This window comes from Alligator sinensis, unplaced genomic scaffold, assembly GCF_000455745.1.
Source record: "Alligator sinensis unplaced genomic scaffold, ASM45574v1 scaffold646_1, whole genome shotgun sequence".
In the NCBI taxonomy this organism is placed as follows: Eukaryota; Metazoa; Chordata; order Crocodylia; family Alligatoridae; genus Alligator; species Alligator sinensis.
Window position 1 is genome coordinate 710329 of NW_005842642.1, and position 22248 is coordinate 732576.

The 22248-nt window shown below is 43.7% G+C and overlaps 1 protein-coding gene across 5 annotated transcripts in view; it reads left to right on the forward strand.

Annotated features, from left to right (window-relative positions):
- LOC102381587 (synaptotagmin-like protein 2) overlaps positions 1-22248 on the forward strand; it is a 61142-nt gene that overhangs the window by 32900 nt on the left and 5994 nt on the right. For all 5 annotated transcript variants that reach the window (XM_025215383.1, XM_025215382.1, XM_025215380.1 and 2 more), the window contains 12 exons: positions 3311-3422; positions 5383-5476; positions 5671-5764; positions 6458-7573; positions 9294-9392; positions 11131-11222; positions 11656-11757; positions 13602-13771; positions 14813-14915; positions 16354-16515; positions 19514-19592; positions 20614-20716. In XM_025215383.1, the coding sequence (XP_025071168.1) occupies positions 3311-3422; positions 5383-5476; positions 5671-5764; positions 6458-7573; positions 9294-9392; positions 11131-11222; positions 11656-11757; positions 13602-13771; positions 14813-14915; positions 16354-16515; positions 19514-19592; positions 20614-20716 (2326 nt within the window). The remainder of the gene's footprint in view (positions 1-3310; positions 3423-5382; positions 5477-5670; positions 5765-6457; positions 7574-9293; positions 9393-11130; positions 11223-11655; positions 11758-13601; positions 13772-14812; positions 14916-16353; positions 16516-19513; positions 19593-20613; positions 20717-22248) is intronic.

A 22248-nucleotide genomic window follows, 5' to 3' on the forward strand; every position in this document is an offset into this window, starting at 1 on the left:
GAAAAGTCCATTTTTAATACAATGCTCCCATGACTCGAGAAGGGCTATAAATCCTGGGTGAAAGCCCTGGGCATTATGTTAGGATGTGGAAGGATCTTGGAGAGGACCTACCAGCTGGGCACTGACATCCCCTTTCACTGCTCAACTCCTACCACAGAGAAAAGGAGGAAATGAAAATATTATCTTCATAAAAAGGCCCAATAAGCAGAGATTGGACGTTCCAGAGATTCTGTGACCTCCGCAGAGGGTTTTCGTGTTGTTAGTGGTTTTATGTGGATACACTTGGACACTCCTATAAATCCAGAAGATAAAGAGATGGACTTAGGGGACATTTTCACTATAGTCTGCAGTGTACAGTAGTAGAGGTACAGATGCTTCTACCTGAGCCATCTGCGAATGAGTTAGTGTGGGTACCAAAAACACTATGTCTGTGGTAATACAGACTTCACAGCAGGCCTATTTACCCTGGTGAGAGCAGCGGAAATTAGCTCTGGGTAAACTGCATGCTGCTGTGGCTATATTGCTTCAGATACCCAACCTCCACTGTTTATAGCTTCTCTGCGCTGGACTGCAGTCTGCAGTGGGACATACCTTTTGTCTAGCATGATCGGAGCTTGGCATGGAGTGCATCTCTCTAGGCTGGAGATAATGAATAGTTTTTAAATCCTGTGAGGAATGCGATGGTAAACACAGGCTTTCTGTTGGCTGTCCTACCTTGTTCTCACTGTGAGCAATCTAATGACGTTAGTGGTAACAACTTGTGCTTTATCCTGTGAAAAATCAATGCATGAGAAGTAAAGAACACCTAATAGAGCAGCCAGTTCATCTTCTGGCTGATGCAGAATGGTTCCCTGTAGGACAGTTTCCTGTGTTATATCTCATATGCTGAATGTCTAAATTTCCAAGTGATTGGAAATGGGTAGAAGGTGGAGCAGTAAAAGTATTAGAGCTGTATGGTTAGCTGTACCTATTTTTTGTTTAAAGAAATGTCTAGGCATGTTAAACTGGTTGAACAACTGTTAATTTAAGATGGAATTTGTCTGTCACTTTGTCCTCAATGTTACCAAGGCTACTGTGCTTAACTCGACAGTGCAGAACTTGTTTGTGATGAAGGAATCGGATATGACAGAATTGATTTGACAGAGAAATCTAGGTGTATAATAATCCAAAATGAGATTAAATAATTTATTAACTAACTTAAATGCTGCAAGTGGCAATAGGGTGAAAGGAGCTTTATTTGAAGTTTCCCTGAAGGACAGTGTACAGAAAAAGCAAATGTGATGCAGTGCATTTAGTAGTGAGTTCAGGGGTGGATCCAGGGAGGTACAGCAGTACAGTCACACCCCCTTTGTTTCCTGGTCCACCCAAAGTTTATAACCACCTACATGGAAATGGCAGTAGCATTTCTATTCAGGCAGTGCCGAGGGAGTCAGCTGACTTCTTGGTTCATTATGAACTACTTGATCCCTTCTGAATTCTTCATTCCACAAGTATTAACGACCCTCTCTTCTTTTTAACGGTCTTGATGCTCCCACCAGTCCAGCTAGCCTTTGTTCTGCCATTCTGCTGTCTGTCGGCTGCTCCTGGTAACAAAGCTCCTATTTCACAGCCCTGCAGATTGTTTTTAACTCCTTCCGAGGCTGCTATATTTGTTTTGGCTTCGATCTTAAACTGAATATTACAGCTCAAGGCCTCTAGCCAGTTAGTAATGCTTCTAGTTTATTTTTAACTGGAGAAAAATGTGTGCTGTTTGAAATGTGATGATGCACCTGATCAACTGCACCCCCCTTTTCAAAAGTCTGGGTCTGCCTTTGAGTAAGATGCAAGCTGAGTGGCATTTACAAGTGTCGAGGCCTTCCTGGGATGAGGGGCAGGGTATAAATGTGATCTGTCTGTTCCAAGCTGGCAGGAGGCTGCGTTTCCTTGTTATAGCTCTGATTGTTCTCCAAGTGCAGTTCTCTCTGCACAGTGGCTGTAAAAACAGCACTACTAGTGTGCTCCCTTTACACGTGAGGGCGCTGTAGCTGTCAACCTTAGTGGCTGCCATGTGTTAATGGCAGAGCAGCAACAGCTCTAGGAAAGGTTCTGTTTTGCGCAGCTGTCCCGCTACTTAAATTCCAGGTTCAGTCTTCTGGGCTCACTTACACCTGTGCAACCCAGATAAAGACTAGAGAGTTGTACATACAGAGGTAAGGACAGATGAACAGCACGTTTTTCTAGATTTGAGGAACACCGGTTCTCCCATATTGGATCAGAACAGACATCAGACACTGACGCTGGCCATCCACTGCTCTGACATTGGCCGGCACTGGAGGCTTCAGAGGAAGGGACAGCCTCCAAGAGTAGGCAGTTGAGCCGTAACCTGCCTGCATAGAACTGCGCAGTCCCATTTTTCTAAACATACTGCTGAACGGCAAGTAATTTTATACACGATGGATTGTACGGGGCTCTGCGACGTGTAGCCATTTGCTCACCTATTTATAGTGTATTTCATGGAAGATGTTCCAAAAAGTGTTGGCAAATTTTAGTAACAGGTGTATATACTCTTTAAGAGAGACCTAGCTTAGTAATGAATAAATACACTGTGGCCTCTTGTATTTTTCTTTTTACTGATCAGAATAAATTGGTTTTCTTCATCCTTGTTTGAGATTTTAATTCTTTTCTTGCCTTCTGGTGGACAGGAGACGCTTTTACCAGTTGAGTCTTGGCAATGGCTTTTCTTCACTGGCACATTGTTCAGAAGCTAACTGTCTTGTGTTGTTCCTTTCAGTTGGTACGGCAGAACTCGGGAGGCATGGCTTATCCCTGTGCCAGGGCAAACAATAGGGATCTTCTCTATTAACTGTATTGGCTGCCTCCTTTGTTTGCCAAGATCAGATGACTTTGACTCGAAACAGGAAATGGCTGAATTAAAATCCTGGAATGGATTAACTTTATTGACAGCCACTGTGGTGTCCTGTTAAGGTTTTGCAGCAGTTTGACAGCTTCTGTCAGTAATAAATTCACTAACCAGATCTGCTTCTGTTGTCACATTTCAGAGGGTTGGGACATGCTTTTTATAGTGCTGCTCTTGGAAGTGGTGGCTCTATGCAAGCATCTTTTGCTTTCACTCCTCCACCCCCATTGAAGCTGGTAGATCTGCTGAGCAAAAGTGAGCCAACCTGTCTCCCTCGTAATTACCCTGTGTTAATGTTACAGATTTATCTTTGGAATGCATCATCTAACAAGCATTCGTTTACACCAGCATAAAATGTAGCAGCCATCACAATTGCTAATTAAATATTTCTCAATCCTCTCTGTTATATAATAGATGAGGCTAATAAAGACATCTGCGAGGAACTGGAAGGCAATGCAGCTTCCCTGCCATCAGAAGCAAGGTGTCCTTCCTCCCCTGAACTCCCCCCAGATTTGGGGGACGAGAGGTAACTCAGTAAGGATTGTTCTTTAAGTACCGGCTGGTGGCCACACACACTGCAAGTTCGTTGCCTCCGTTACTTTAATGACATATTAAATACAAGTTAAATCTTGGCCAGTTAACAGAGTTTTCATGCTTCTGTTAAGAATGGGTGTGTTTGAGAGTTTGTAAATTCTTTTCCAGGTATTCTCCATTAATCCTGACTGGTAATGCCCTTATTCCATGAAAGTTTTCCTGCATGATTTGATAAGGGGGCCAGTAAAAAGGCAGCAATGGCCAGTGTCAGGATATTACAGATAATTTTTTCAGATTATTGATAATTTTGAATGTGTTTAATTTTTGCCTTTGTGCACCGTTAACAAAGCGAGCTGCTTTAGGAAATTGCTCACTTCCTGGCAGTTCCTTGCCACCCCTTTGCAATGATCTGGAATGCTGCAGAGGTTTTATGTGCACTGTGCAAAACCGCCCCGTAAAGCACCTGAACAAGCAATTTGGTGACCCCCAGTCTGTGTTTTTAGGCTATAGATAAGCCATTATTATATTTGCATTTGGGTGGATTGTTTCCTGTAGCTCCTTTTGTATTTTTGTCAGTCAAATAAGAAATTACTCCTAGCAAGTGGGAAGCGAGTCAAGACATTGTTAAACAAGTAGCCTGATGCTGCTGCTACTCCTAGTTCAATCTAGTGGGGTATTTACTAAAAGGGCAGAATCTAAAAGTCTTTTCACAGAAGAAAGTTCTCTCTGCACTTGCATCCCCAGCAGAGATGTGCCTTCTGTTTTGTTTTGGCCCGACCCTGAAATCCTTACACGGTTTTTATCATTCCTTTTTTGGGCAGAAGTCCCATTGCAGTCAAACTTGCAGGCCAGGCATTCCTATCCTAGATCTGACCAGGGGTCCCTCTTATCCAGCATCCTCTTGCTACCACCAGATGCTCCTTGAGAAGGTGTGAGGAACCATGTAACCTGTCCACAAGGAAGTTTTCGTCCTAACCACCAAGCAGTTAGCAGTTGATTTCTGCCCCGAGGCATAAGGGTTTATAGCCTATCTACTGTTTTTTACTATCTAATATAATTCTAGGTGTTCCCACTGTCTAAAATCTCTGCCTCTGAACTGAATGAGGAAGAGCTGGGAGCCTACTCATGTCCTGCTCCTGGAACCATGTGTAGAAGGGCATCTCTCTCTTACATGGAATAGGAAGTCTTGTGCTGCAATGGCAGCAGGATGTCTGGGAATGCAGGCATGAACAAAGAGTGGACAATGGAAGCAATGAAGATGTGAGCGGATGTAGGGGTGGCCTTTGGCTCCTCCATTTCAAACAGGAATCTCGGGAGAGCCTTCAGCTAGGGAAGGCATGGTAGAACGATCCTGCCTCACAGCCAGTTGGTAAAGTGGGACAGGGGAGCAGCTGACCAAAATTATAGTAGAGCCATGGGGCTTCTCACAGGTGTCCTTTCAATCCTCTGTGGATAGTTGAGGAATATGAGGGTATTAAAGAGCTGGATCCATAATCTGTTCTGTAGAATGAAGTGAGGCTGAGAATCCATGGGAGGAATCTTATGGCGTTTTCCTTCTTCTTGGCTTCCTCCCATGGGTTTCACTGGAAAGGTCTGGCCCTGAATAAACCTAGGTCAGACCTGGCTAAACCTGTCCATTTATTTTATTGATCATTATCTTTACAGAGGCTCCTTTGACTGCAATGGGGGATTTATCCATGTAGGAGCAAGCCTTTGCTGTGCTCCAAGCCATTTCAAATCCTAATGAGGAAAATAATTGAAAGCATCAGGCCTGAGTGATCTTAGCAGACAGGGGTCAGCATAAACAGCATGCAAAATTTAGAAATAGCAAAAATTGCTGAATGGAAAGGTTTGATCACCCTGTGGAGGGAACCTCACTATGGAACTTGCTTTTTCCATTTTATTTTTGATCTTGGAACTTACATCTTTGCTAACACGTCTGTCATCTGCAGATCTAATCCAGCTGGTTTTGATTCTTCAAAGGGATGTAGCAGCTCGCCAAAGCCCAAGCCAGGACTCTCCAAGCTTCCATCCACATCGGAAAAGGTACTATTCACACACAGGCTCTGTATTGCACTTAATAATTCCTACGGTCTGCATACAGGCTGCATCTGCTGGCTTATTGAGGAATCCTGATGGCTCCTGATGGCCTGACTGCTTAGTGTCCATGCTGAGATGCAACCACACTTTTCCAGTTTTGTCTGTTCAAAGACCCTGACAGGATTTTTTTTTTTTTTTAGACATCCAGTATAAACGATATGTCACCAGCAAGGAGCAACACTAGAGTAAATCCATTCTTGACTACAGCAGAGAACCTGCAGCTGGTTAAAAAAAGTAAGTTTCAGCAGTGTGGACTTTTATTATTCAACCTGGATGGCATCTAGTTACAAAAAGTTGTTTGGTTTGTATATAAGGAAGGTGGAGCCATTCTTACTTCAGCATGTAAGACTGGGTTCCCTGAAGTGTATAAGCCTACTATATCAGAGATAGAAAGGAAAGAGAGAAACCTACTATGACTAAATTACACTAAACTTGCTTTGGATCCCCTGGTATGTTGGTTTTTTTTAACTTTATTAACACATCCAACTTAAATAACAAATTTAATGTTTTTACGTACATCCAGTCTCTTAAAATACACATAGATACAGATATATAACTTCGCCAGTGCATTTTACATAGTCTATTTGCTTAGCTTGTAGGCTTCTTGGGTCAAGGAGCAACATATTCCTCACTCTGGTGCAGTATTAGGCACATTATTAGTGCTTAACAAATAGCAAATGTAAATATTATCTCAGTACCTTCAATGCTGTGAAACCAGCGCTTCTTAGCTTACTTCAAACATACAAACCAGAGCTAAGAGCATCCTTCATATTTAAATTTTTGCTTACATTTACCATTTCTTTTAGACTTTGAAATGTGTTGGTAATTTTGAATGTTTTTTCTCCTTTAATTTTCAATAAGCTGTAGCGCAGATCTTCTACTTAAATATAATATGGAATAAACTGTGAATGCTCGTTATTGTTATAGGTCATGAAAGGTCTTCATTGTCTGCCAGATTTTCAGGAGATCTAGTTCAGCCCAATTACTCTGCTAGCATTGATGTTCCTGATTTGGTCACTGGCATTCCAGCCAAACCAAAAAGTCCAGCTGAAGAAACTAATATTTTCAGCAAAATACCAGTCAAAAGGAGACCAAGCAAAGGGAAACCCAGATCAGAGCTGTCTGTGAATAACACGGAGCAGTCTGAGGGCAGCCTTGCCAAGAGAGAGAAACTCAAGAGCTCAAAACCTCCCTCTCTAGAAGAGGAAAACAACCGAACTCTGAAGCAAGGAGCCAACTATACCATTTCTTCCATGAGCAATAAAGAGGAGGACATTGGCCTTGATCGTGAACATTTCAAGAACTTGAAGGACTTTTGGGAGAAAGGAGCGGAGTCCTTGGTAGCAGAAAACACTTTGGAATCCAACTTGGTGGAGTCAAATGGGAGACAGTTCAAGCTGACTCGCTCACTCTCTGTACAGTCTAATCAAAGCCAAAATGGTGAAGAAAAGGCCAATATTCCCACAAAAACCAGAATTCCTTACAAGAGAACAGTCACCATATCTTCTAGTGAAGATGAACCAAGCTATGTAGCCCCTCCAAGGAAGGGGTCAGCCTCCTCTGTGCCCAGATCCACATATGGCAAAAGCAAAGGTGCAGTGGTTACTAAAAATAATTCCCTGAGTGAAAGCAATGGGAGGCAGTCAGCCCCAGAGGAGGAGAGGAAGGCACAGCGCAGTTGGAAGAGATCCAGGCTGCCTGTGCGAGTGCCTTCCATCAAAATACAATCGCCCACAGCAGAGAGTCTTGGCAGCCTGTTTGAGCCAGAGACACCAGCAGATGAGTACGTCATGCCAGAAGAAAGCAAGCGCAAGGTGGATTCACTGGCAGCTAGGATTCAGATATTGATTGACCCTGTATGTTCAGATGATAAGGATGATGGTGAGAGAGATGAAAGGTCTAACTTGGTCATTCAGGACAATGAGGAAACTAATGGAGAGGTGCTGGAGGAGAAGACATATGAGCCTTCAAATCACCTAACACATGATGAGCCTGCCATGGAGAAAGAAATCATTCAGGGAACCGACTCTGCTGTTTACTCAGGTATTGAAAACTCCCACCTGCCCTCCTATGATGCCTTCATGGTAGAGTCCCAGTAAGAATCTTTTCTACTTCCTTGCACGTGGTCTCTTCTCCAATCCCTCTGCCCACCTTCCTTTTACTGTCTACACAAAGTGTTAGTGTTTATGGAAGGTGCTAAGTCTCCGCTTTGGAGACAAGTCGTCCCTGTATCAGCAGCACCAGTATAGAAAAGGCAGTAGTACTGTATTAATTCCCCACACCTTCCTGGCCCCAGCCGACCTAAGCAGCTTAGTCCCTGCCATGGTGGCACTTCATCTCTGGGCAGTCTCATCTCTGTTTAGTCCAGTCTATGGCACCTGCTAACAACTCTTTTCTACCCAGAGATCCCATTTTAATCAAGTAGCTGGGAGAGCTGTGTGCCTTTGTGTATGGGGTTTGTTAATATTAATTATTTGTTCTTCCTATTGAATTGTTGACAAATAAAATGTGAAGCAAAGGTACCTAATTCAGCATGGAGGGATTTGGGATTTTAATCTCGATGGTATTGGCTCCTGCCCGCTAGGAAATGGACTTAAGCCACCAAACAGTGTTCATGCAGTAATGACTTTGGGGCCTTTTACTTGTCCTCCAATGTTTTATTCATAACTAAATGTGGGCTCCAAACTGCAAACAAAATTAATTGCAACTGCAGTTCTGTATCTCTGGGGTTTTATACTGTTCTCCTCACCATGGTAATGCCATTTTTTTTTATGGGCTGAACCCTCTAAGGTGCATGTTCAACTAAGTGTTTCTGTGGCTGTTACTATGGGCAAAATGAACTGTGCCTACATGCACCTGCATGGGAAAAACTATTCTTGCAGCAGTGTTACACCAAAATGTGGATTCTCTTCATTCTCAGCCTTGTTCGCCGTCAGCTAGTAACCTGGGAGTTGAGGGCGTCTGTCTCAGAGGCAGTCTTTCTAACCTTCTTGCACGTGATCTAGAATAGAACCACATTCAAATCCAGTTTGGTTTTTTTACCTGCACCAACCTTTTTTGTCCAATATTGGTGTCATTTCAGAGCTTATTTCCCATCTCACCTAACATCTCAGTGAAAATCCTGAATTATCATTTGGGCTAATACATGCATTTCCTGTGTCTACCACTCAGTATTTCACAGACACTTTTGCGTTTCATGGTGCACTTGGTGTTATTACAGCAGGTGATTTGTGTTGTGTGGGAAGCGTTGTGCGGGCCGTGGTCTGCTTCAGTGACTGGACTAATCCTTTAAGCGTTCCACGTTTGTATGATGGAGTGAAGTTTCTCTCAGGGGCTTTGGGGGAGATTTGCAAAGGCACGCTGGGAATGAGATACTATTGAAAGGATGAGAGGGTGGGGCATTTGAGTAGAAATGCTCTTTCATTTAATCCTGTTAATGTGTACGCTGCTTTTCCAGCAGTGCCAGGGAGGGACTCTTCTGAACAAAAGCCATGAATGTGGTGGCATCCCAGTGTCTGTCCTTGAGACTCTGGTCTCCAGCATGCTTGAGACTGCTTAAAGCAGATACCCGCCAGGTGCCCTCGACACTATCTTTGGCAAGTGTGAGCAGCAGTGAGTGGGTGGGTGTGCTAGGAAACATCCCTCCTGGATAGCACCATGGAAGCCTTGATGTCCTAACTAACAGAAGGGCTTTTAGACCTTGATCTCTTGTCTGTTTTAGTCGCTTGCTTATTACAGTGCTTTGGTTTTTAACATATTCCAGAGGAAGATGCGGATCCGTCTCCCATTGCCAAGGCTCTGGCACGAGCTAATAGCATTAATCTTGCAAAGAGCATGGTGAACATTTATACAACCACCGAGAGTGAGTAACATCTTCCTGCCTTCCCCTTTTACTCTTCCAAAATTGTAATGCTTTGTGGCCTTCATCCTTCAGTTGTTGGGCACCTACTAGGCAAGGAGCACATTATCAAGCTTGGCATGTTTCAAATTAGATGCAAACCCAGGCAACCTCAGAGCATCTTTTGGCTTGTCATACATGCTAGGTGTGACGAGTGAAACTTTCAGGCTTTCAAAAGGGCAGGGGGTGGAGTAGAAAGACCCTAACTTGGCTCCTTGCGCTCTGTGGAAATGAGCTCCCTGTTGGCCCAACTGCTGGGGTAACGGGAGTAGGACAGGCCAGAGTCTCTGTTGAGGGGGCTGCCCAGGAGCACTCTAAGCGAGCTGCGCCGGTTCCCCACACCAAGCACAACTCAGTTACTTGGCCTTTGGATTTTAGCCTCTGGATGCCAAGGCTACCGCGGAGCTTTGTTTGGAGTCACAAGCTTCGTAATGGTGAACTCCATGGAGTAGCCTTACTTCGACGTGTCGCTTGTTGGAGGGAGGGCTAGAATCAACATTTTATTACATTACTTCGGTTTCAAAGTGAAAATGCCTTGCAGCTTTCTGGGCTATTAAGGAAGTGCCTGGGCATTTTGAACACCGAATCCTGGTAGGGAGTGTGATCCTTCATGGCTGGGGTGTGTAATCTAAAATGAAGCCCATTCTAGGGTTAGTCATCCAAAAGGGACAAGTTAAACAAGGAACAAAACGTGTTTGTTTAATTTGGCCGTTTAAATTTCAACTGCTCTTTCTGATTTTGGCATGTTTTTAAAGCTGTTATAATCAGGCTTTTATTTTCTTGTTTGTTTCGTAGGGGAGTTTGGCACTTTCCCCTGTGATATTGCCATATGCCTTAAAAAACCAGCTACTCGGGGCACTGTTAGCATGCCTCAGTGCACACCGTATGTTAGAAGCAAGGCCAGACAACTGCATTCTGCTCCCAGTTACACCAGTGTAAATTTTCCTTGGTCTATACTGGTGACAAACTGAAAGCAGGGTTTGTCCTTAGATATGAGACAAATATGACTTTTTTGTTTTCAAAAACAAAAATTTGGAAGCAGATAACTTTTCCCCACGTCACGGGCAGTATCAAGATCAAATCATATGCAATGAAAATATTCAGCCGGCTTCAACAGGCTTTGATAAAGGCTCCTCTGTTACTGAGAAAATAAGATTCATTAAGCATCTGTCTGTCTTTATCAGAAGTATTTGAGAGAGAGAGTCTGCAACTCCTATATTGTAGGCAAAAATATTTACAAACCTTTTGTAAGCAGCAAATGCTTCCATACCATGTGATAAAAATGTCAGTCAGTTCCTTTGGGTTTTTTTGATTACCTTTTATTCTTCATAAACCTGCATTAACGAGGAAATAAGCTGTTATGTTCAGTCTCAGCCTAGTTATTCATAGTTCTGTAGGCTAACATTTAGATTAAATTAGCCACTAGAGGGTGTTTACAGGCTCCCTCAAATGCAATGAAAACACTGAAAATAGCATAGAAAATGTAGCTGAAAGTATTTCAGGAATACATTTTGATTTCACGGACCAACTTCAGATATGGGGGAAGTGGGTACAATGCTAGTGACTTCTAAGAGCTCTTCTTTGCTTCTTTCCAAGCCCTTGGTGTAGTCCACCGTTAGTGCAAACTAGATCTTACTTTATTCTCTTTTTCTGCCTCAGCCTATCAGACAGCTTATTGCTTATTTCTCCCTTGTGCCTACAGCCTACAACAAGCCTCCAGTGATAACCCAGCAACTTCTTGAGCCTGAGAGAGCCAAAGAGCTGAGCCGATCCACTCCAGTCCTTCTGTCTGAGGTAGTAATGTCCATTGAGCCCCTGAAGCTCATAAAGTGCATGCTGAAAATGTCCTTCCTAGTCACTGACCTGCTGTGGGGTGTCTCTAAGAGGACCCTTAGAAATTGTGACAGGCATAGTCAAATTCCTTAAAAAACCATAAAATTTCAGCTTGTCCTGATTTCTTGTGTTGTTCTCCCTGCAGAGCTGCATGCTCGAGTGACCTTCCCTACAGCCAGGCAGGTTGCATGCAGCTCTGTTTGTAGTCAGTTAATGATGACGTTCTTTCAGATGGTCCGAGGGAAAGTCCCTATGGAGACTCCCTGCACTATCTTCTGTTCTTGTAACCTGCTTCTCTCTCTAATGGGGCTCCGCTGAGCTCTCGGGTTCTGCATGTTGTGCTTTGTAGTGCCTGTGCCACGGTGGTTAAAGATGCCTGTTATTTTCTCAACAGACTGAATCGGACACGGCTTCAGAAATCAGCTTTCAATTTAACAGGCACAAAAAGACTCCCAGCACTGGCAGCCACTCCTCCGACATGGCCTCGGTCTCCTCGGTAGGTCCTTAATGCATTCATCTTGCTTGAAAGGGTTTCTCCGTGGGATGTAGTGATGCTGCATTCAATTCCAGTATTGTGGCACCTGGGGTGTCCCATGCGTTTCTGGGCATTGTGTTGTTAGAAGGATGAGGGGATGACGATTATTATTATTAATTATTTATTTGCCTTATAATAGTGCTGAGAGACCCCGTTCAAGATTGGGGTCCCATTGTGGTATGTGTTATATAACCACAGAGTAAGAAACAGTTTGTGCTCCAGAATGCCTGCAAACTAAATAGGCAAGACTGAGAGCATATGGGAGACAGGAAGTATTATTATTATTGTGCCTATTTGATGGATGGGGACTGGAGGCACAGTGGGATGAAGTGACTTATCTATTCATGTACCATCACAATCTGCGTGTCAGAGGTGGGAATTGAACCTGGAACTCTTTGGTTCTGGTTCGGTGTCCCACCCATAGGGCCCCCTATCTTTTAGCAGCAGTTGGAGGGAATTCAAAGAAAGAGTACAAAAATGGCACTAGAGGCTCCCGAGGAAATATTAAAAGAGCTAAATGCATTTAATGAGACTAAGTGATCCCTAAGGAGAAGACATATTGGGTGGGCCTGATGAAATGCCTGAATGAGAAACTCAGGACTCGTGTGCCCGCAGCGCTTTGGAAAATTCCACCCTCAATTCCCTGCTAGGGTGAATGAGAAGGGTGGATCTGGCTTGAAGAGAGGATGTAATTAGCAGATTCCTGTGGGGGGCAATGGAATACAGTTAAGAAAGGAGAAAAATGAGTCTGCTTAACAGGAAACACTTTCTCCCAAATATGATGATACTGCACAGTGGTGTTGTGAGGGTTAATCACTTGCTTTATTAACTGCAGTGCCATCTACATTAGCCTTTCAGTAACTCAGAGTAATTGCTGCACTGGAAAAACCCTCTTGTCTTATACCTCTGGGACCTGTGTGTTATTTCTGCATGATCATCCACTCTCATAGAAGCCAATGGGCTGGGTTGAATTTTTGAAAAGGGAGACCCGAAGCCCGTGAGCCATTGCACAGCTATGTTTGTGAACACAACTGATTCAGTGAGCGCCTGGCTATCCCTGTGTACATGTAGACACACAGCTGTGCATATGCAGGCATGGGAACAGGGCACACACCGAGTGCTTGGTTGGTTGTTGGCATCTCAGAGCGGGGTTGTCTGCCACCACGTTGTACAGTACCATGCACATTGAAAGTATCCAAAGCTTGAGCCAACCTCTAAGATCCTTGCTCAGTTTGTCCTCAGTGGTAAGGCTTTCATACCATTTGTAGAAATTAGCCTGAATGAAAACGGAATAACGTTTGAGTAAGGAATTTGTGATTTTGGCCTAAGCGTGTTGAATGTATACAGAATGAGTTGTGGTGCTCTCAGCATTTCTTTTCTGAAAAACCTAATCATGCTATCTCCTGTTGGACCAGGATAACAGTCTGCTGACCCATTGTGCGCTCGAGTGAAAGAGCTCCTGCTGTCCACTTTGGTCCCTTTGGCCCAAATGGCCAGTTCCAGTAAAGAGCTTCTAGATTTCAGGATGAGAATTGAGTCAGGGAGTCGTTCAGCGAATGCAGACATCGAATGCTGCTTAGCACTACCCTTATGGCTTGTGGTAGTCCCATCTTCACTGCCCTGGGGCCTAGTTCTTGAGTCCTTGGTTACATGAGTATGGGTTGTTGGACTGGCCCAAAGTCAAATGCAGAGTTTATTGCACTTTTCACTGGCAATATACTTTTAGGGTCATTTGTTACCCTTGCCAGACCAAGCGGGAAGATGCCTGTCTGATTAGCATTAACCTTGCTCTTCCATCCGGACAGGTGAGTGGTAGTGTGCTAAGTGTGTACAGTGGTGATTTTGGGAGTGTGGATGCCCAAGGGATGGTGCAGTTTGCTCTGGATTACGATGAGAAAAACCGAGAATTCCAGATCTTCGTTTCCCAGTGCCAGGACCTGGCTGTCGTGGATGACAAGAAAGGCAGATCTGACCCGTGAGTGAAAAATAGATTTGAGTTTCATTCTGCTTGCCAACCTTCTAACTTGCCCAATCCATTTCCATCAGTTAATATATCTCCTTTCTGGAAATGTATTGGTTTCCTTCGTCCAGACTTCTGGCCTTCACTTGGTGGCACCTGGCTGCTCCCATTGACATTTAATACCTCTTTTGCTGTTGACTTAAATTGGACTGGGACTTGGAAGCTGTAAACCTGATTGCTGAGCATGGAATTCCCACTGAAGACAGTGGGGTTAGGGTGCACGGTGCCTCTTATGATGAAGCCATAGTTTATTTACATTGTCCATTCCTTTAGGGCATAGGTAGGCAAGTAACAAAATAGTGTTATAAACACACATACAGTCATTGTTACTCCTTCCCTGTCATATGATGCATCCACCTCTGCCATTTCAGACTTTGACTTAACTATGTAGAAAGGTAGAAGAGTGAGTTTGGTCCTAATTATGATGGTGGATCTAGATGACATGGGCCCATGTCTATGATCAAATCTGGTTTGGATCACTAAGTTCGTTTCTCATAAACTACGAAAAAGCCATTACATAGAGTAAACAGTTGGGTTGCTATCACGTTGACTCAGATTCAGACCTAGAGGTGAAAGTCAGATTATTGGATCTCTGAAGACATCCCACTTTTCTCTTACTTCACCTGTACACAAGGTCATTGCTATCTCATATGTGCAGAGATCTAATACCATGATAGCTAGTCCCCTCTTCCCTTTACTGTCTTTACTATTTCGGGCAACGTAGAAAATGATATATAACGGTTTCTATATAATTGCCAGCTTTATTGGCCATGCAGCAGCCTGCCTCTGATTTTGTGGGAATTTGCCTGTCTCCGCTGAATGTTTTATATCCTTTCAGAGAAGCCAAGTTAATATCCTAGTGGATTTCTTAATTAGTTTTGGCTCCAGACTGTCGACTCCAGGTCTTCTGTTAGCATAAATTCCATGTAACAATTCAGAATTCTCCTCTGTTTATTGGAGCATGGCACTGCTGAATGTCAAGTTCTTTTTTTCCAGGTATGTCAAGACTTATCTTCTCCCCGATAAAGCTAGAATGGGCAAGAGGAAAACTTCAGTGAAGAAGCGAACAGTGAATCCCATTTACAATGAAGTGTTAAGGGTAAGAACATGAACACATTGCCAAAAGCTGTATTGTAGCACACTTAGAATTCCCTGGCAAAATCAGGATCTGGCCTTTGAAAACATTGAAGATGTGCAACCTTCTGTCTATAAGTCCGAGTTGTGGGTGTTCATTACTGTTTTGGATCTGGCCCTTGACCTTGCTGCTCATTGCATTGGCTCAGTGTTGTACCTCAGTGGCTAAGGAGATAGCTAAAGAGAGAGTTCATGCTAAGGAGCTAAGCTCATGCTATCTGTAGGGCTATGGAGATAGTTAATGCTTTGACCTGTCAGCTGAGGCTGCCAACAAGAGCACACAACATGGTATACTTGTTGTGATGGTACAGTTATAGGCTGTATGTTGTGATGGTGCAGATATAGGCTGCAGATAGGTAACTAGAAAGAGCTAGGCCTACACAGCTCATCAGACCCCCCTCAAAGAAGATTAATTGTGTAACCTAATAAGTATTAAGGATTTACAAGCGTTAATTACCAAAGTGTTGCATCCTCTTTATTGTTAGATAGTCCATCACCCTACTAACAAAGGACTTGACCAAGACCACAGGCTGAGTTGTATCAAGCCTGAGATAAGGATGCAAGTTATTTGTATCAGGCTTTTATGTCCACTGGACCTGGGTATCAAACAACCCTTACTGGTGGCCTGAAGTGATCTGATTAGCTTGTGTGTAGGCAAATGGCTGAGTGGGAGCCTCTCTATGGGGTCTTTCCAAAAAGCAAAGAACCCAAGGGCATGAGTTTTACAGAGCTCAGAGCCAAAGAGGGGCAGGGCAGGAGTGACTTATGAATAACTGGGGATCAGTGACCAGTATGAGTCTCATGGTGATCAGTCCCAGCTGATGTAGTCCTCTGATCAAAGTAGACTGGACTTTCATTAGAACATGCAAACCAAATCCCTCTGGCTGTGTGTTCACAGAGGAAAGCATCAGTGTGTGCCTACTTCATGGTTCTTGAACATTTGAGTTTGGCAGCACTGGGACTTTTTGGGGGGTACTGAGTTTCGAAGGCCTTTTCTGCCCTAGCTATTTACTTCTTATTTCTTCCACTGACTCGCATTTGTGAAAGTAGGAATATGTAGCCCTACTAATGACATCATAATAGTTGGAGCTCTGAGGATTACTTAAAAGCTCCACATCTTTTTTTTAATATGATCAGACTGTCCAGGTAAAAATGGAAATCTGTATCCACCTGCTCTAAGCAAAACATCCTCCTCCGCATCTGAATAGAGCTGAATGCAGCACAGAGTCCAGCTATCCAAAGGAGGGGCTTTGACTTTCAAAGTTTGTGCAGACTGCATGTAGGTTGAAACAGGGCAGGTCGCTTGTTTTTCAGGCTGAAACAGGGCAGGTTGTTTTTTCTGATGATGGAAAATTCAGCAAAAGGAAAAGCATTTTGAACACCTACCCTCTTTTCCCCCGTAGTATAAAATAGAGAAGATGGTCTTGCTGATCCAAAAATTGAATCTTTCCGTGTGGCACAATGACCCGTTGGGGCGTAACAGCTTCTTGGGAGAGATTGAAATAGACCTAGCTAGCTGGGACTGGAGCAACAAGAAACTCAACTGGTACACATTGAAGCCACGGGTAAGTGCATTGCATTTAGCTTTTAATTATATTTCTTGATAAGATTTTGTTTTTGCAATGCTCCAAGTGCAAAGCGCACACTTATTAACTTGACAAACTGGCCCAATACCAATGAAACGAAAAAGTTCCCCACCTGGAAAAGGACCTAGCAGTATATTGTGGTGGGCTCTGCCAGCACTGAGTGGAAATTAGCTCCAGAGTCATTGTAAATTTTTCATTAAGTCTGGGATTGCTTAAGGTCTTAGCTTAAGGATGGATGGAGAAGAAAGGCAGGCAAAACCTAGCCCCCCTTGCAATTTCTAGGTCAAAGTCAGCAACTTAATTTGCACCTGGAAACCAGTCAGAAGCCAGTGCAAACAAAGGCACAGCAAAAATGCATCATGCAGTTTATCTTCCGCTGTACAGCAGATGCTGCACATGGGAGGTGGAGGTCATTAAAACACCCCAAAGCTACAACTTGCCTATCCTGCTGGCCACTTGAAGTATCTACCGACAGACTAATGTTTTTGCCTAGTTAACCACAAGAACTCCCTCCCTTCAAAGGCAAACTTTGTAAAGTGTTCGAAACACACTGCAGGGAGATCAGGAAATGAAGGGACAGAACTATTTCCTTGGCCTACTCCAGGTCTGGGGCATTCATTGTAATGGAGCACCGTAACAGAGGGAATGAAGAGAGGCAGGAAAGGGCAGAGTTATAGCCAGTGAGTCTGTGATAAATTGGCCCTATGTGAGCAGACACAACAGCTGCAATGGGTATGGTAGCCCATGAGCACATGGACTAGTATGACACAGATCTGAGAGGAGAAGGTGACCTCTGCAGAGCTTCCCTAACTCTCCTGTCCTGAGGTGTGTTGATAACAACAGCAAATCCAACCCTCCTTTTGGAATAATTATTTTTTTCTGAGCCCACGTCTGACTCCTGTGCAAAGCTGGAGCAAACTGGTGGTGTCTTTTGTGCAGTGGAGATGATGGGAACATAATGTTCTTCTCTTGACACAGAGGACTCTAGGGTTGCTATAGGCCCTGAAACTGCTGTGCTTCCATTCCCCACTCTACTGGCTCCTTGAGTTTCTGACAAGCTCTGTCTATGCCAAAGGAGCAAAGTGGGTGAAGAAGCACTGGCTGCAGGGGAGCGATAGGATCCCAGAATACTCAGCACTGCATTTAGCAGTAGCACAGTGGAGCACCTATGGAGAACCAGTGCAGAAAGTAAGGCATGGACTCCTGTGACAGTTGTGCCAATCTCACTTTACTGTTCTGCCATTTAATTAGCATCGTTTTATTAGTACTTAAGGTGGTTTAAGACCAAATTCTGAAACCCTTGCTAAGATAAGTAGCAATTGCTCCCACAAAGAGGCCCACTGCACACCAGGAGTCTGTATTATGTACAATCATGCATTCCTGTTAACCGTAGAGGCCATTTCATACTTTACTGAGATTGTCATTCAACTGGACCTGAAGCAGGCTTGTTTTCGCAAGGCTGATAGCAAGAGTAAGCTCTACTGCATGTAATGGTTGTAGGATCAGGCTTGTAAGCATCTTGACTCCAAACAACTGGAGGATATTGAACTTTTGTGTAACAGAATTACTTTAGGCACATAATAACGATACAGCACTTAAGACCATAATGTATACTATTGACTGTAATGTATCCACTGGATACATTTTTGATTCCCACTGTGCCTCTGGGAAATGCGTGAGTCATTATCATTATCTCCATTTCAAACTTTAGGAAATGGATGCAGGGAGGTTATGTGACATGCCCAAGGCTATGGAGGAAGTGAGTGTCAGAGCCAGTGCTAGAACAAAGGAGTGTTTGATTCCTCATTCTGGATAAATCTGGTGGCTGCATATCCTTCTCATTTTGAAACCAACATAACAATCCTAGCTGGAATATTCTTATGGGTGTGAAATCTGGCAGTGATGAAGCATTTGATATCTGTTTTTCTCTAACAGGAAAACAATTATAAAAAATGATTGTTATAAAAATGATATGCTTTTCTCTACTTCCTAAAGAGAGGCTTAACCTTTTCAAAAGACCAGAGCAGTCCCCATCTCTCAGCAGCATTGCCTGCCCTTGCCAGCAGCAGTAAGGTGAACTGTCTGTTCATCCCCTTTGGGAGAAATGGCTTCAGTCTTTGAAGTGGATCCAGGAAAGGAATTTACTCATTTATTGAAGACTGTTTCTGAAAATATGCTGTTGCAGCTTGCAGTAGACTCCATCTTTATCACCAGGCTGCACACCAGGGGCTCTCTGACAGTCCTGGTGGCAGTGAAGTTTGTCTTGCTTCAAAAGCCTGGTCCCCATCACTTGACTTGAAGGAGATTCCCCTTTTGTACTTAAGTAGTATAAGCCAGTTACACACAACTGGGTAGTTCTGATTCCACCAGAAGAGGGTAGGAGCGCACATGCACGCTGGGCAATGTATACTGCCCTGGTGTTTCCAAACGAGCCTATTGGGAACATTTATTTTATGATGTAGTCTCTGCAGCCATATGTCATCAGTGTAACCTGACATCAATTTGACAAGAACAATGAATAGCTCTCCCCCCATAAAGACCTTCCCCACTCCATCCCATCCTTAAACTGGTGTGCAAGTAACAGGGCCTTCCCACATGACCTAAAAGCCTGATAACTCAGGCATCCATTTTCCAAATGGCTAGTGACCTCCATGTTTGGATGTCCAATTTGAGATGCCTTATAGAGGCCTGGCTTTCAGAAGGTGGTGAGCACCTGCTGTCTGACAGTCAGGCCCCTTTATATCTCAAGCTGGGTGCTGCCCAAATGGAGGCACCCCAAATCACTAACTAGCTTTACCCGTTTGGACCACAGGCTCTGAAAGATCATGTTGGAGAGTGAAGAGCCCTTCCCTGAGGAACAGACTGCTGCAGCCATGCCTATCTTGGGGCTCTCAGCTTGAGCATCCCCCACTGAACTCAAATGCTGCCTGTTTCTTGCTAATACATGTTCAGCCTGTCATAGACCTTTCTCTTTTAGAGCCTTTCTGCCAGTAACGGCGTGGATCATCGAGGAGTGATGAATCTTTCTATTAAATACGTCCCACCTGGAAGCTTAGGTAAAATGTATTTTCTATGTTAAGATGTATTGCCTGCACCAGGGGGCACACAGCACTGCTATTTAAGGCCTGGTTAAAGAATAATCCTATTAGAGCAGAAGCTGATCTTTGTGCTCAGCATAAACGCACAACCCCAGGTGTTTTATATTTCAGTCCTCATGTTGGGTATGATTTGTGTTTTAATTAACCCTGCCCATTTGCAGCTCATTGCTCAACCCTGGAGCAGACAGGAGCTTGCTCTTGTGCCCTTTAACCAATGTCTTATGAGAACAGGGCTGGCAAGTCCTAACTGGAGTCCTATTTAGACTTGCTTTGACCGGGCTGGTGTCACCCAGGTGGGAATTTATGGAGCAGACAGGCTGAAGCTAGGGTGGGATTCTTGGCTACAGATAAACCATGATGACTCTCGGATCTAGACGAATGTTCAAGGCAGTGGTTTGTGCCAGCTGAGGAGTTGGGCAGAGGCTCTGTAACAAAAGGACTAGATTCTGCTTAGCTATGGGCCTAAAGCAAATGTCCTTTTTACCAGGGGAAAGGAGTGTAAGGAGGTTAATACTGCACCAGGCTTAGGATGAATGAGCAAGAAAGATCTACCATGGTCCTTTGTACCCTTTGGGCCCCACCCTTACACCACCTCCTCTCGCCTTTCAGTCTTGCCACTGCCTCTGCTTCAGATTACACTCCCATTATCGTTTCTACCCCTGGCCCTGCTAATGAACCTGCCTGTCCTAGTAAAGTGGCTCTACTGGGCATGCAGCAATTTTATGATCCATAAGGGAATCGTACTAGCTATGGCTAGCGTCTCAAGTGGTGCATTTTCAGTGTGGACTATCACTGGAACAGATGCACATAGCCACATACCCAGCACCACTTGCATCTGCATGAGGTTGCGTTGGAGAAAGGAGTGGACACAGCCAGGGCCTGTATCAACCTCCTCCTGGTCTAGTGAAGGAAGCCCCTCCATTTCATTGAGTACTGTGTTCAAAACACTTGATTGACGCGGTTCTGTTTTCCTAAATAGCAGGTACAAAGAATCCCCCATCTGGAGAAGTTCATATCTGGGTCAAAGATGCTAAAGACCTTCCCCAGTTACGTCCTTCTGGAGTTGACTCCTTCGTGAAATGGTACGTGTGAGCCTCTGAGGATGAGTGGGCAGGGCCTTGGCGTAGTGCTAGCTTTATTTATCTGAAAAGAGGCCCCCAGAAACCTGCATGTTTCTTTTTTTCTAACGGTTTTACCTGCCAGGGCCTCTGCTTTCCGCACTATAAATAGCTGCCCATTATCTCGCACACAGTGCTCTATTCTGTAGGATCAACTAGAGTTAATCGCCTTTCTTGTTTACCGTGAGCCAAAATCTCAAGTCCTTACTTTGGGAAAAAGTTTTATCCAGGAGGGAACTGAGTCAAGCCAGAGGACCAGCTTTCATGTTTGGCCCTGTCTGCTCAGGCCCACGCTACACGCAGTGCTCTTTCCAGCTGCTCTGGGACCTGTGCACACATAGCCCACCCCACCTCCTTCACCCCATCTGGTCCTTTACATGCACAGCACATGGTGCCCACTCCAGCCATTCTGGGACCTGTGCTGCACACGGTGCCCAACATGGGGGGAGTCAAAGGGTCATGGGGCCAGATGAGTTTGACACTTCTGACTTAAAAGAAGCAGATCCCTATTAGAGAATTCCAGTGTTAAGTTTAATTTACAAGTCCTGCTGGTAGTTGTCAGCGGAGGATAAATAGTACAAAACAGTTTTGATAGCAAGCTGTTGTATGGCACTCTTCTATCTTCAGCTGCTGAGCATTTTTCTTAGTCCTTTCCTTTCTCATGTCCACGTCACATTGCATTGGAATCTGACAGGCCACACCCTGAATGCTTCTGCTCTGGCCCCAAACTTGTGACCTCTTGGGCTGTCAACCATGTGTACCTTAGTGCCCAGGCAACCCTAGCCACCGTTTTTCTTACTGAGGGCCACCAATATTGGCAAAAATTAGGGATTTATTTGCTCAGTGAACTTTGCTTTCTTACTTTTCAAAATGAAGGTAACTATTTCCATGTGTATAATGGAGTGACACTTGCATCTGTAGGTATATGGATTTATTTAGGTATCTGTTTATACAAAGGAGAAAAGATCCAAACCTTCCAAGTGCGGATCAAGGTTTGGTCTTCTGTAGAGTTCAGTGTGCGCAAACTTGCTTTGATCTGGATAATGATATGCAGAAAGCTGGTCAAAAATTGATGACATTATCAAACATTTCAGAAATTATTTTTTTTCAACATTATTTTCAAAATGGAACAAGTTTTTATCGTATTAATTTTTCATATTTTAAATTTGTTGAAAACAGTAGGAGACTGGTTTGCCTTTTGGAAAATAAAGTATGGTAAAAAAAGATCTCTCAGAAAATGTTTAAATGTTTTTTGTGTAGAAGTCTTACTATATGACTGAGCAAAATTGTACAGTAACAATGTAAAAAAAAAAAAAGGCATTTTTCCTTTTTTAAAAATTTTTTCCATGTTCCCATTTATATTTTGCTACTGTGAACATTTTGTTTAATCAACTTAGACACAAGTGGGATTACTGCAAAATGTTTCTTTTCTCTAAATTTTTACAAATGAAATTTTTAAATGTTCTTTTTTAGAAATATTAAAGAAGTAGACAGAT